The 14,032-nt window shown below is 35.3% G+C and overlaps 2 protein-coding genes across 6 annotated transcripts in view; one reads left to right on the forward strand and one right to left on the reverse strand.

The window, feature by feature from the left end:
- Nucleotides 1-14,032, forward strand: part of ST6GALNAC5 (ST6 N-acetylgalactosaminide alpha-2,6-sialyltransferase 5) — an 81,289-nt gene that overhangs the window by 63,831 nt on the left and 3,426 nt on the right. The window contains exons 3-4 of the mRNA XM_026679300.2: nucleotides 3,533-3,942; nucleotides 10,715-10,822. Coding sequence (XP_026535085.1) covers nucleotides 3,533-3,942; nucleotides 10,715-10,822 — 518 coding nt within the window. The remainder of the gene's footprint in view (nucleotides 1-3,532; nucleotides 3,943-10,714; nucleotides 10,823-14,032) is intronic.
- PIGK (phosphatidylinositol glycan anchor biosynthesis class K) overlaps nucleotides 1-14,032 on the reverse strand; it is a 131,124-nt gene that overhangs the window by 3,671 nt on the left and 113,421 nt on the right. The window contains exons 11-12 of one of the 5 annotated variants that reach the window (XM_087960488.1): nucleotides 7,741-7,813; nucleotides 2,227-2,942 (exon numbers count right to left, since the gene is read on the reverse strand). The exons of 1 other annotated variant lie outside the window; for it this stretch is intronic. In XM_087960488.1, the coding sequence (XP_087816614.1) occupies nucleotides 2,713-2,942; nucleotides 7,741-7,813 (303 nt within the window). In that variant the 3' untranslated portion in view covers nucleotides 2,227-2,712. Of the gene's footprint in view, nucleotides 1-2,226; nucleotides 2,949-7,740; nucleotides 7,814-14,032 lie in introns of those variants that run through there. 3 more of the 5 variants (XM_087960487.1, XM_087960491.1, XM_087960490.1) reach the window with 3 other exon arrangements.

The following is a 14,032-nucleotide window of genomic DNA, read 5'->3' on the forward strand; positions in this document are numbered from 1 at the left end:
TTGATCTGTAAAAATAATAGTATTTTTTCCATTCACCAGACTTATGTTTTTAGTAAAGAAGTTAATGTGTAACTGCCTGGGCACACAAGTGCACATTACAGCAAGTACTTAGATTCTTTTAAGTAAGGATTGGTTTTACTTTGCATGTAAGTTGTGCATGTATGTGTATGTATGTAATTTTGATGAAATATATTATTTTTGTTAAAGATAATACTAATGATATATATTAAATAATTCTTTACATCAAATAATACTTTCCTCAAAATTTAAATAATACAGAAAACTAAATGACACAGAAAATGCTCTAAAATTTGGTTTCATATACGTATGAATTGTTATTGACAGCCCCCCCCAAATAGACCAAACTAGGAAATCTAAGACATGCAAACTAGTACTGCTTTTATTATAAGGGAGCAGAATCTTGCATATCTGAATGTGTTTCTCCCTCCTTCTCTTTATGTTCAAGGGAACTAGGAAGATCATGTCTTGACATGTTTTTTTCAAATTACACTTCTCTCCATTGTCTTGATGACATCTCTCCCAGCTCTACTTCAGAGTTACTCCTGCCCCATTACAGCTATTAAAAAAGCTTTCCATAACTTCATTTCACTTAAACACTTAAAGTAATTGTTCTTCTCTGTTCTGTGTTGGTTTGATCACAGAATATTGTATTCAAATGTAGGTACTGCATTTTAGGCCACCAACAAGATTGTAGGTTATACATCCCACTGAGAACAACCAAATAAACAGCCTGGCCTGGAAGGAAAAAAAAATACACAAATTGCTTGGAGGAATCAGATATTATAGCTGGAGAAAATCAGATTTGTCTTAAATATCTGAAAAGCTGTCACATAGAAGACAGGATAGAATTATTTGGGGTTCTAAATGATGGAACAAGAAACAATTGATTTCAGCTACAAGAAAATATATATTTGTTGAACATAGAAAAGATTAAAAATTCCCTTGCAATGAGAGCTCAACAATGGAGTAAATTATACCAGGAGGTGGTGGCCTTTCTTGGATGATCATATGTGACAAGCTATAACAATGAACTCTGCTCTAGGTAGAGGCTTGGCTTATGTAAATTCCTTTCAATCCTTATTGTATGTTCCATTATTCTATAAATATTTCCAGTTTCCATGACCCATGTTACTAAAACAAAGTGAAGTTAAATCCAGAACACAATAGAAGCACAGTGACATTCTTTTCTGTAGGGTCCAAGAACCATTCCTCTCTTAAGATTAAATGCTTACTTAATATTCCATTTTCTGCTATAAAATCTGACATCATAGTTGACAAAGCTATTACAGTTTTATTGATATCATTTACTATAAGGCACGCGGACTTAATAACTCAAATGTTTTTTTATGTTTTTGACATTTCTTATGTCTATACTGCTGTCACTTTTGGGATGGGAGATATATTAAACAGAGTTTAGCATTCTGATAATTCATGTTAATATTGAAAGAAAACATTGCATGTTTTTATATTCCATCCATAAACATGTATAAATGTTTATATATGTATCAACATTTGACTATCTATATCCTATCTATCTATCTATCTATCTATCTATCTATCTATCTATCTATCTATCTCCATCTATCCATCCATCCATCCATCTATCTATCTAACTATATCTCATCATCTCCCTACCTACTATCTAAATGCACAAAAACTACTCGGCTCAGTTCTGATATTAAAAATGCTGAGCACGTACTGAGAAGTACTGTTTTTAAATTCTTTGCATGTTTCATTCGCACAGACACATACTTTTTGTCTGTTGGATCTTGGAATTTTAAAAGTAATATCGGAATTGATTCTGGTTAATCTAGGTCTACATGACAGCTCCGCTGAGAGTAAAGGAAGCTAAATCAGTGAAGGCAACACATTGGTTCCTTTAAAAAGTTGCTGAAAGATGAAGATGTTTTTGTCATTGATCTTTTTTTAATGCAATGCTTCCTTTTCATTCAATCCTTCATGTATCTAAATCATGAATCCCCAATGTTTTTGGGGCTCTTGAGCTTTTAATACTGAAAAAAGTTTGTAAATCTGATAACAACTACTGCCTTAATGTGAGTAGAAGATTATTCAGGGAATTGTTTTGGTTGAAGACTTAAGTATACAAGCAAACAAGCAAAATAGTGTCACAAAATTACTAGCATTAGTTGTAGGTGGTCAGAGACTGTATTATCACAAGCCAACACTTTTTTTTAGAAAGGCAAATTACTCAAAATATCATCTTTTATTTCAACAAAATACCCACTTCAAAGCAAAGGAAAGCAAACCAGATTTCCAAATCATATCTAAGCAATTTTTTCTGAAATGTCCTACAACTTATGTTTGCAACACAGGTAGTCCTTGACTTAGGAACACAATTCAGCCCAAAATTTATGTTGCTAAACGAGACATTTGTTAAAGAGATTTTTGCCCCATTTTACATCCTTTTGTGCACAAGTTGCACAACTGCAACTCAACAATTGCAGTTGTGAATCACTGCAATTGTTAAATTAGTAACATGGAAACCAACAAAATCTCTCTTGATGGGTTTATGCAATTTCCAAATGTTTCCTTTTTTCTGAATCATCATCTTCCCTAATATTTTTCTAATTTTACAGACACCCATTCAAAGTACACATTTTAAAAACATATATCATACTTCTATACTATGAAATCCAGTAAGTCTATCCTCACTGCCTCACACCTCTAAGCTTAGTCATTCAGCCACCCAGTTTGTCTCCTTTCTTGTCTCACCATCCCTTCACTTTCATTCCCCTGTGATAGCCTATCTGACAACTTTATTCCAAGCAGCTTCCACTTCCTGCGCCTCCTTCCTTTCTGTGCTGGGAATGTGAGTGTGGCTAGGAAACAGATCTTCAGTTGTCCTGCAAATCTTCTGAAATTATGCATCTTCTTTGCCTCCTCTCCTTGCTTTACTTGAGCTGGTTCTCCAGAGAAAAGAAAGTGAAATGGAATAGAATAAATTCATTGAGAAAGGAGATAACTGCACTCCACAGATTATTTTTTTGCAGATACCAAGTTTTACTTAAAAGCAAAAATAAACAATCTTGCTGAAATTCAATGTCTGTCACAGTGGTTAAGTGATTTTATAAGTAGGGAATGTGGATCAGATTGCTATGATTTGCAGTTTTAAATGCTTTTGAAATTATTGTAGCCAATTTGGCCAAAATGGTTAAGGCACCAGGCTAGAAGCCGGGGGCTGCAAGTTCAAAATCCCTCCTTAGTCATGCAAGTCAAAAACTGCTCTCTCAGTTTCCTAGTAAAGAAAAATACATATCTGCAAACTGGCAATAATTTGCCAGGCTTCATACATTTCTGAGATATCATGGATAGATGAAGGGAACTAATTTTTCATAATGACATCGGAAGCCCATCACTTGGGTTTAGTTTTTTCTTTTTCTACCATTACCTTGGCAGTATCTCCCCCCCCCCCCACCCCCAATTTTGGAAAATTTGAATATGTATTGAAATATATATTTGCTTGTATACTGAGACATCTATTTCTCCGCAGCCCTTGAAAATGCATTGCACCAGTTGTGCTCTAGTCACAAGCTCTGGACACCTTTTGCGAAGCCATCAAGGAAAGAAGATCGATCAGACAGAGTGTGTAATACGAATGAATGATGCACCTACACGGGGATTTGGAAAAGATGTTGGAAACAAGACAACCTTGCGCGTTATAGCTCATTCCAGTATCCAGAGAATTTTGCGAAATCGCAATGAACTATTAAATATGAGTCATGGAACTGTATTTATCTTCTGGGGCCCAAGCATGTACATGAGAAGAGATGGAAAGGGATTAATTTATAATAATTTGCAACTGATGAATCAAATACTACCTCAGTTAAAAGTATATATGATATCTCGACACAAAATGCTTCATTTTGATGACCTCTTCAAACAGGAAACTGGAAAAGACAGGTATGAAAACAATTCTACAACAATAGATAATGAAGGTATTCATGTAATTGGTAGGACAATTATTTGAAGCATATGCTTTCATTTTGAAACACTTTGCAGTGTAGGAGAGGGCTTGTTGGACTATGGTGGCAACCCCCCCCCCCCCTAGAAATCTGATAGCACTTTTCCTAACTAACACATATCAAAGGCTGCTAAGGCCCCTTTTCTTGTTATTGATGTGTAGTTCGACTGGTTCTTTTTTTAAAATGTAACCATTTTTTAATTAAAGACTTTAAATTAAAATAGTAAAGTCCAATTAAACTAAACAAATAGTAGAAAGAAAGTGAAAGGTGCAAAGAAAAAGCAAATAGAAAGAATATAGTAGAGAAAAAGCAAAAAGATAAAGTAACTTCCAATCTTAATCATAAAACTAAACAATTTTAGTAACTGTTCACCCTCTCCTAATTTACAATCAATGAACTTTCACCCCATATCCCATCTGTTATCGATAAACAAATATCCATAAAGCATCATCATTTCAGTCCTGGTATCATCAGAAAGTCCTCCAGTAAGATTTACCAGAAATAACAACATATTTTAATTTTGATCAAATAAGCCAACTTTATATTACTTCATTTTACTTCTATTAGTCTTAATCTTCTACCAATAACTAGTCAAATTGTACGCTAATTGTGTTAGCATGCCAGTCATTTGATTAGCAGAAACTAGTAAATGATTCTAATACTTAATTTTGGTTTCCTAGGCCATATAGTCCAATTATATTTTCCTCCCTAATATTCCCAAGTTTGGCATGCCAGTCCAAACCACATCTTGCATGATCAAATTGAAGTTCATTATAAATCTTGTCAATCTCACTTCTTCTGCATTGGTGGTTTGAGCATAAATTTATATGGTTATCAATGTCATAATTATACATTGTCTACAATGTCTTAACAGATAATAGTCCATCATTGATGCATTTAGCTAAATACTATTCTTGATATAATCTCCCTAATTATGCAAGTATGTTATTCCTTCTTTCTTTTCATATCTTGAGTATGACTGTGATCTTTTGAATGAAATTGTCCAATTCCAGCCTAATTCTTGTCCCTCTTTAATTCACTGATGCCTAAAATGTCAAGAAGTAGTCAATTTGTCTTTCACTATATTGTTTTTCCATATTTTGTGCTTCTTACCTTTCATGTTCCTATCATAATTCTGTTCGCAGCTTTGAGTTTTCTTTTCCTGCATGACATCAGCAACTAGATGTCTAAAGGCTTTAATCTAGTCAAATTATATACACCATTAGTATTCTGAAAGCTCCTTAATTCATCTTCAGTAGCTTTTGTTGACTGCTATCCAAACTGAGGGGTCCATCATTTGTCACTATATTATTAATCATTTTATATTTTTGTATCCATATGGCTTTATTGGTAAAGTGCTCAAGTGAGTGTGAAAAGACGCCTTTGGCATTAGCACTAAAGTGATCCTCCATAATGTTGCTGTTCTCCCATATGGATGCCTGCATTAGCTGGTGACCCTGCTTGGAATATATACTCTTCACGCTTTCTCAGGATCAGCCCCATACCGCAATGAAGCAGCACAGCAGAACCGGGGAGGATATGGGCTGTAACTTACTAATAATGTGTATGAGCTGTGAGCTTAGATGACAATTTGTGATGTTCCATTTTTGTGATCTTTCTTAAAAGCTAAAGACATTGGGCAGAAAGAAGGCCCACCCTTGTATACTTTATTTATTTCTACCATTAAGTGGTAAGTTGATAAGATTCATCAACATATATCAAAAGGTTTCAAAACAATCTTGGAAGATCTCAATAAACACATTGATTTTGTAACACATTACAGTTGATAATTGATAAAGTATTTATCACCAGTCTCTCATGTACCCTGCATAGCATAACCAACCTTACTTTCCTTACCTTCTCCCCCTGTTTTAAATCCTACATCATTCTAGTGACTCTATGTATCTGATGGAGTGAGTTGCAGATCAGCAAACCTTACGCCTTTTAATAAAATGCATTATTTGGAAAAGGTGCCACCACACATCTCCTGACTTTATAGAATGTTCAGAATCTTTTTCCTACTTATTAACCTATCATATTTCTGGGTGTCAAATAACAATTTTTTCCAATATAGCACAATGATGCAATCAAATAACATATTTCTGCCTTCGCTTTTAAATACCTAAATCAATATATAGTGAATACAGTTAGTTGATAAATAGAATTCTAGAATAGCATAGTGTGAAGGTGGGTGGTGAGTTTAAATCATAGTTTAGATAATATACCAGAATAAAAATAATTCACTATTTTTGAAAAAGTAGAATTGGTAGTTTTTTCTTTATTGACTCAGTGCAGTCATTTGGTGAATTATAATATCTACTTATTGCATTCTTGGAACATTTTAGCAATAAAGCTTTCTTTTTCATATATTAGATATCTCTGAAGTACTCATCTTATTCTTCCAACTGAAAAAAAGTGAAGTTATTATGATACTTACCTCCATTTATGAGCCTATTTATGGCTTACAAAGAGAATTCCAGATCAATTTGTTTAATAAGTGGCCCTCTGTATGGCCGCAAACAACATTAGAAATGAATTTCTTCCCCACAACAAAGAATTGAATTATTTTTATTACTTATATATTCATTGGTTTTTTTTGTGCAGTAAAAAGATGATGACAAGCTAAGTATCACATACACATATATGTATAAATTAAGAACTTATTTTAGAGAAAAATAAATTCAATACAATGTTTGCTTTTTCCATTTCAGTGTACTGTTATTCTCACTAGTATTTTGCATCGTATCCTGTTAAATTCTTTGGAAAAGCCATTTACTTAAAGCCTTCTCATGTTTTTAAAATGCAAAGAATTTTTTTAAAAAAAAATCCTCAAAGCCCTCTTGAAATCTTAATTAGCCACTCAATAATGAACCATATAATACTTAAGCTGGTCCTCTTGATTATGCCATGTTTCATTAATCTTGGAAACAAAATGCTCTTTAGCAAATGTCTCTTTTGTCTCTTCTCCCTCCTACACTCAGATTTTGGTGCAAAGTTCATGGTTTGTATTAAACCAGACCTTCTCTATTAGAGAAAAGGAGGACTGTTCCTTAAGGCCAGTTATTAACCAGGCTTAATGGAATGATTGTCTCAAAGTGGCCATGAACGTAGGCCTTCAGAGCAAGAACAGTCAAACATGAACAAAAACTGTGCTGCCCTTTTTATATACTCTGTCTTCTAGTTAGCAGATATAAAGCCATCATTTTATTTCCCAGCCTACCCTCCTCTATTAAAATAGATGTTTAATGATGTGCTTTCTTCTGTCAGCTATCCATAGAATGGGTCAGATTGCTCAGCAAGCTGCTGAAGCTCTAGGAAACCAGTAATCCAGTTCTTACCAGCTTTGTCTTAGATGTTAGACAAACAGGCAGGGCATTCCGCAGCTATGTAATGTATATTCTCTGTTACCAAATATTTCTGACAGCCACAGATATGCTAATGTCTGTAGAAACAATCTTATCCCAAATATGTATAAAAGGATGATAACTAGGGGGATAACCCACAGGTTAGGTATGTGCTATTAAAATACAAAGTATATCACTCAGTAATAAAATGAAATACACAGTTCTGATTACTTAAGAGATCTAGAGAAGTATTTACATAATGTGAAAAACATAAGTACTTTATAAGCATTCTGTTTTCTGGGTAAGCCTTCGGGTGTATATTTAAGCTTTTTTTACTGTACTGTGTGATGACAGCACTATTTTACTTTGCTTGTTGGCTTTAAAATTGATACCTAGAGAATTGCACGTCAGCTTCAGGAAAACAGGAGCTACGGTTGACTGGATTTCGGCTATGAAAAAAATTATCTGAAAACAACAAAATTCATCAGTGGAATCCTGGACTCCTGATCATACATGAGATGACATATTATTATTTATTTATTAAACAAGTATCATTCATTTGTCTAAAGGAACTCTAGGTGGTAAACAGAATAAAAGTATAGTAAAATAAAGAATATTTAAAACAGTAGATAATGCTGATGCCTCAGTGAAAGTCATAGTTACCTACCAACCATCCCATACAAGCTCCAGTAACATCCTGGCCCCCAGAGCCTTTGAGAAAAGCTAGGTTTTCTTATAAGTGGAAAATACCTCAGAAAGACCATGCATTCCTGAGCATAATACAAGCAGTCTATTTAGACCAATGTTTCTTAACCTGGCTGGGGACTCCTGGGAGTTGAAGTCCATACATCTTAAAGGTACAAAGATTGAGAAACACTGCTTTGGACTGTAATAAGAGCTCAGAGCAGGCCAGCAGACTTTTAAAAGTTAGAGGTTTGGAACCCTGATTAAGGTACAGTAAGTGCTTGCAAGAACAAACATAAGTGGAAGCATCCCGTTGATTGCCAGATAGATACAGCTATGAAAAATATAGGATTTATAGATCATGTTATTTCTTATGCCACCTAATTTATTTGACGTATGATCCAGGAGAGGAGGAGGAGAAAATAAACTATATCTGAATGCCTTAGAAAGGCCGGTTTGAAAGAAAGAGGGCTCAGATTAATATGAAAGAAAGGATGCTTTGTACTCCTATACTTGCATTGTTCTCACCTCCAAACATATTCAGAATAACAGAGATGGAAGGGACCTCTTCTAGTTCCTCAACCAGGCAACCCTATTCTGTATTCTTTCTATTGTTCGCTTATTTATAAAGAAATAGACAAATTGACAATAGAAGAATTCTCTCCCTTTCTATAATCTGGGTTACAACTGGAGGAGCAGTTGTTTTTGGGTAGGCCAGCTGCAAGAGAAAAAAAAGATTAAGTTGCAATTTCTTCATTGCATAAAGAATGTTGCGGTAGACTACAAATTCCAAAGTCTTTCAGCCTCAATATATTATTGAAGGTATCAGCAGTTGCTTATGAGCTTTTAAGCCCATGCTTTTTTCCTACTTTTTGCTACTACTAACTCTGCCTTAAAAATGCGTGGAGGGAGGGATCTGTAGATTTAGTGATTGGTTCCTCTTCATTATTAAATCAATCATACATCAATAAATTGAAAGTGGCAAGATGTTCCATGGGATGAGGGCAACAGCAGAGCAGGCTCTCTTCCTAGACCCTGTCAGACATAATTCTTTAACTGATGGGGCTCCCTTCCTTGCATGACCCAGTGAGACATATAGATGTAATTGAGATAAAATAGTCATTCAAGTAACCTCAGCCGAGGCCACAAAGGGCTCTGGGGTCATGAACAACACCCTGAATTTGGCCCATAAGCAGACCAATACCCAATAAAGCTCACACAGCAGAGGTGTTACATGGGCAGTTCTAAGGATGCCAAAGAATCCCTGAGCCACCTAATTCTGTACCAACTTTAGCTCCCAGATAGTCTTCAAAGATAGCCCTATGATGAGCATATTACAGTAGTACAGACGGAAGATAGTTTTCAGGCCCAAGTTCAACACTTCAGTGGGAATTAGGCCCGGAGCTTTTCAAACAGAATTCAAAAATAAGTCAAATATAATGTATGTGAATTTGACATATGAGTTTAGACACATTCTGATTTCTTTCTTTTACATGCATAAATATTAATTATTTATCTCAGCCTGTGGGTCCATTTAAGAGAAAAAAAATAATGTACGTATCTCTCCTTGAGAGATCAACATATCCCATCACAGTTTACCCAAGCTCTAGAAACTTAACAAGAATCTTATTGGGAAAATGATTGAGAATTTGTTTCTGAAAAAAAGATGAATTTTAAATTATCCTTTCCAAAAGGAAGAGCAGAGAGAAAACAAATTCGGTAGAATACCAAATATTCCCACTTTAACTTCTATTTGCTAACTCCATCCAGACTGAAGGATTTCATTACCAGTAAGTTAATACATATACACTATGTATATCAGGTATGTACAATATGTTTATTCTTAAAAAATAAAAGGCTAGGACAAAAAAAAAATCATTGATAGTCTAGAAAGATGCCTCATTTTTTTAACCTAACTGAGCTGAACGTGCAATCATTTTTCTTTCATGCTTCCCTTCACATAAGCACACACAAAAGATTCCCTCTCTTGTCTTGTGGGGGTTGGGGGGAGCAAAAGATTATGAAGGAAAAAAAAATAGGATGAATAGAGACGGGGAAGAGAAAAAAGTAGCTGAAGTGGGAAAGAGAGGAAAGAGAAACGAGAAATGAACTTGATGGAAATGCTTCAAGGCATTTGAACTGTCCTTGGCATTTGAATCGTCCTTGGAGGACTATTCATTGCAATTATTTCTTTACCTTGGATGGAACTGCTGCTCACCATACTTAAGCAAAAAATGTTTCAAATATGTGAAAGTTTGTTGCATTGTTGTACCATCAGTGTATTCAACCTGAATATACCCTGTGCTGACATAAAGTGGGTACTCACCTGCTAATTCTTCCATTAACCAGATACAGTTATCTTTCTTTCCCATTTAATTAGTAGGACTAATGCAAACCCACAGTTTACACTCAAATCTTATTCAGGTAATTGCCCAGATACATAATACCACTAACAGCTGCAATGTTAGAATGAAAAATGCAATTACTAAATACATTTGTTCACAACCAGAAGGATATAGTTAAACCTATTACATGGTGTAGAAGTACTTTGAATGTTGACTGCCCATGTGTACAGCTTTTCTATGAATTTTAATAGGTAACTTTAAAAAAAAACACCTTCAAACATGAAGTTATCTCAAGTATTATTTGTCACTTGGGGAACTTAATTGTTTCTGTTTTCAGGAAGATATCCAACACTTGGTTAAGCACTGGATGGTTTACAATGAGTATTGCATTAGAACTGTGTGACAAAATAGACGTCTACGGAATGGTGCCACCAGATTTCTGCAGGTAACCAATTCATCTGAATTTTTAATTAGGTTGCAAAATTCAGTCTTATGGATTATGCACGTACACATAAATGTCTTTATACTATTCAAAACTCAGATGTAGATTTTCCTGGAATTCCTAATTAGCATGTGCTGTGATTGAGTTTTGAAAACAATAAACAGCATTTAATTACATTTAATATATTATTTTAAATTGTTTGTACTGTGAGCCATCTTGTTACTTTCCCTTAGTCTTTTAAATATTTATTAGGTAAACATAATGCTAAGAATACATAAAATTAATTTCTGGAGGAAAAAAAACCATTCGAAAATCTTGAAAATCAAGATTATATGGGTATATGTACAAACACATGCCATTAATGGCTTGTTGCATTTTTATCTATGACCTATGTATATGTGTATATGGTTTACGACATGTCACTTAGCTATGGAAATGTCATGCCCCTGTTGGAGTCTGACTCCGAGGGAGAGAAGGAACAGACAGGGAGTGGAAGTGTGGCTCTGGAGGTTGTGGAGGAAACTGGGGAAGGGCACAGGCCAGCTGGGCAGTCAGAAGAAGACCCAGGCCCACCCCCTCTTCATCCTATGGCACGCAGAAGGAGAGGATAAGGGAGAAACGTGAATGGCATGGTCTACAGGGGAGGAAAGGGCCTTGATCCCTTTCATAGGCTGCAGCTGTGAGGACTATTTAAAAGGATGGACTGTGCATGGGCCAGTGTTGGAAACAAAGCATGAAAATATTTATAGTCTGTCCATTCTTATCTGAGTTTGGCGTCCTTCCCAGTGTGTGTATTTTGATATCTGTAGACGTCTTCAAGCCCTTATTCTGCCTTGTCTCAGTAATTGTTTCAGTGTGGTTTGTGTTGTTTTTTTCTATTTATAATTTATATGTATTTTGAGTTTGAATGGAAGTTCTTCTTTTTCGCATCTGTTTGTGGGGGAGTTTTTTGTCTCCAGTAATTGATAATTGGAGCTTTAAAGCCAAGTTGAAGGAATTAAAGAGACTCCACCTGTTTTTGTGACTGTGTTGCTTTTGTATCCCACCCTGGGTCATCACAGGAAATTCCAGCTCCATCTGCTATGATGATATGATGTCCATCCTTCATGATAAATAACAGCTCACAACCTTTCTTAAGAATTAGTCTATTCTTGCTTTTTCCCCCAACTCTTTTGGCTCAGAAATATTATTAGGTCTTCTTGATTACACTGCATGTTTGAGATATCTGCATATTTATTCAACCCATTTGGAAACCTTCATCTTTCTTGATTTGGAGGTGTGCTTCAGATGGTTGTCTGAATTTTTTTTCAGCTCCTAGAAGCAAGTATGTCAACTGCCTTGGTCATATCTTCATTCCATGGATCAACTAGGTCTTTGAAAGATTGCCAAATTTTAATAGATGAAATACATACCTCATTCAGGAATCTTGCAATGTTATCTGGTTTTCGAAAGCGGAGCATTTTAAGAGGAAGCAAGACTTGGAGAGAATCCAATCTGTGTATTAGTGGAACAACAGATTCTTCTTATTTATTGGATTTCTCTTCCCATAGATTGGATTCCATTCTGATTAGCAAAACCTGCAGTAGCTATTAAAGTATGAGATTCTTTTTACACGAACTTGGCACAAAAGTTAAAATTAATGCCATTTCTGACAGATCAGACAAGAAAACAGTTGAGCTGCACTGCAGTGTAGCAGTATGTAGTAATATCCAAATCCTATTCTGATGTCCCGATTGTTAAGCTATCATTTAAGAGGAATGGATTTATGTTATCATTCTATCTGTTTGCCTGTCAGAATTTGCTTGCATCTTTCTTGAAAATGCCTGTAGATTTGCTTGTACAAATAGCATTAAACCTTAAAGTTCTTCTCAGTGGGATTTACCATTAAGTAGCATCATCATAGAACACGTGAATATATTTTCGTTTTACCCAAAACAAATTGTGTGTGTCTGTGTGTCTGTGTGCACACACACACACACACACACACAGATTGCACAGTGCCACTTTGGAAAACTAATGTTTTTACATAACAGTAGTTTCATCTGTAAATGCACTCCTACTATATTGATAAGCTACTGAGTACTGATTAATGTCTAATATCACATAATAATAAAATAGGCACCTTTATAGATAAGTAGTAGCTTTAGTATTAATAAGCAAGGATAGGGATGACTTTTAGCATTTTCAGAAGTTCAGTCTGCTAACATAAAAATATAATTGCTGAGTGGGAATTTAGCATAGAATTTTAGTCAAACCAGCAGTTAAGACACTGGGCTTGTTGGCTGGAAAGCTGTCAGCCCAGGTTCGAGACCCAAGTGCCATGCGATGGTGAGCTCCTGTACCTGCCCCAGTTCCCACCAACGTAGCAGTTTGAAAGCATGCAAATGTAAGTAGATCAATAGGTATCACTTCAGTGGGAAGGTAACAGCACTCCATGATATCATGCTGGCCACATGACCATGGAAACATCTTTGGGCAGCATTTGGCTCAATGGTCTTGAAACGGAGATGAGCATTGCCCCCTATAGTCAGCAACGACTAGCGGAATAAAATACATGGAGACTCTTTTACCTATCAAATCAGAAAGATGAAACTTACAAACTTACTCCAATTCTTTTTGATGATGTTTAGGATCTTTTTTTCTTTCCTTCTTTTTCTTTTCTGATGATGTGGCCCCAAAGATACAAGATACCAGTGTAGATGTTCTCATCATCTTGAAGTTGAACACGGGTTTGTTCCTTTGGGTTAATAAGAGCTGTATTGATTATAACACTTTCCTAGCTATACTGTCCTGAATGTTGTTTCTGTGTAGCAGTTGGAAGAGGAATAACTGCACATTTTTTACTTAAAAAAATGAATAATTTAGGTATGAAGGAGAAATGTTTGTTCCTTTCCACCAGTCAACACATTCAGACATTACAAGGCTTATAGGTTCATAGTACTCACTTTCCTTCCTTCTATCTACTTACTTCAAAAGAAAATTCATTATGTGATCTTGATGCTGTACTCATTGTTTTCCACCATCGAAAAACTAACTGTTATTAATGGGGAAAGGGAAGCCACGATGCAATATCACATTGTACCTTATAACAGGTATTATCAGCATTAATGTGTGGGCAAAAAAAGCATGAAGCTGTGACATTTCTTCTTGTAATATTTAGAGGATGTCATGGCATGTAGGTTTGGTTTGTTAATTATGCCAGAAGCCACTAGG

This window comes from Notechis scutatus, chromosome 3, assembly GCF_049901735.1.
Source record: "Notechis scutatus isolate UNSWTSFEM ecotype Mainland chromosome 3, rNotScu1.2, whole genome shotgun sequence".
Taxonomy (NCBI): domain Eukaryota; kingdom Metazoa; phylum Chordata; class Lepidosauria; order Squamata; family Elapidae; genus Notechis; species Notechis scutatus.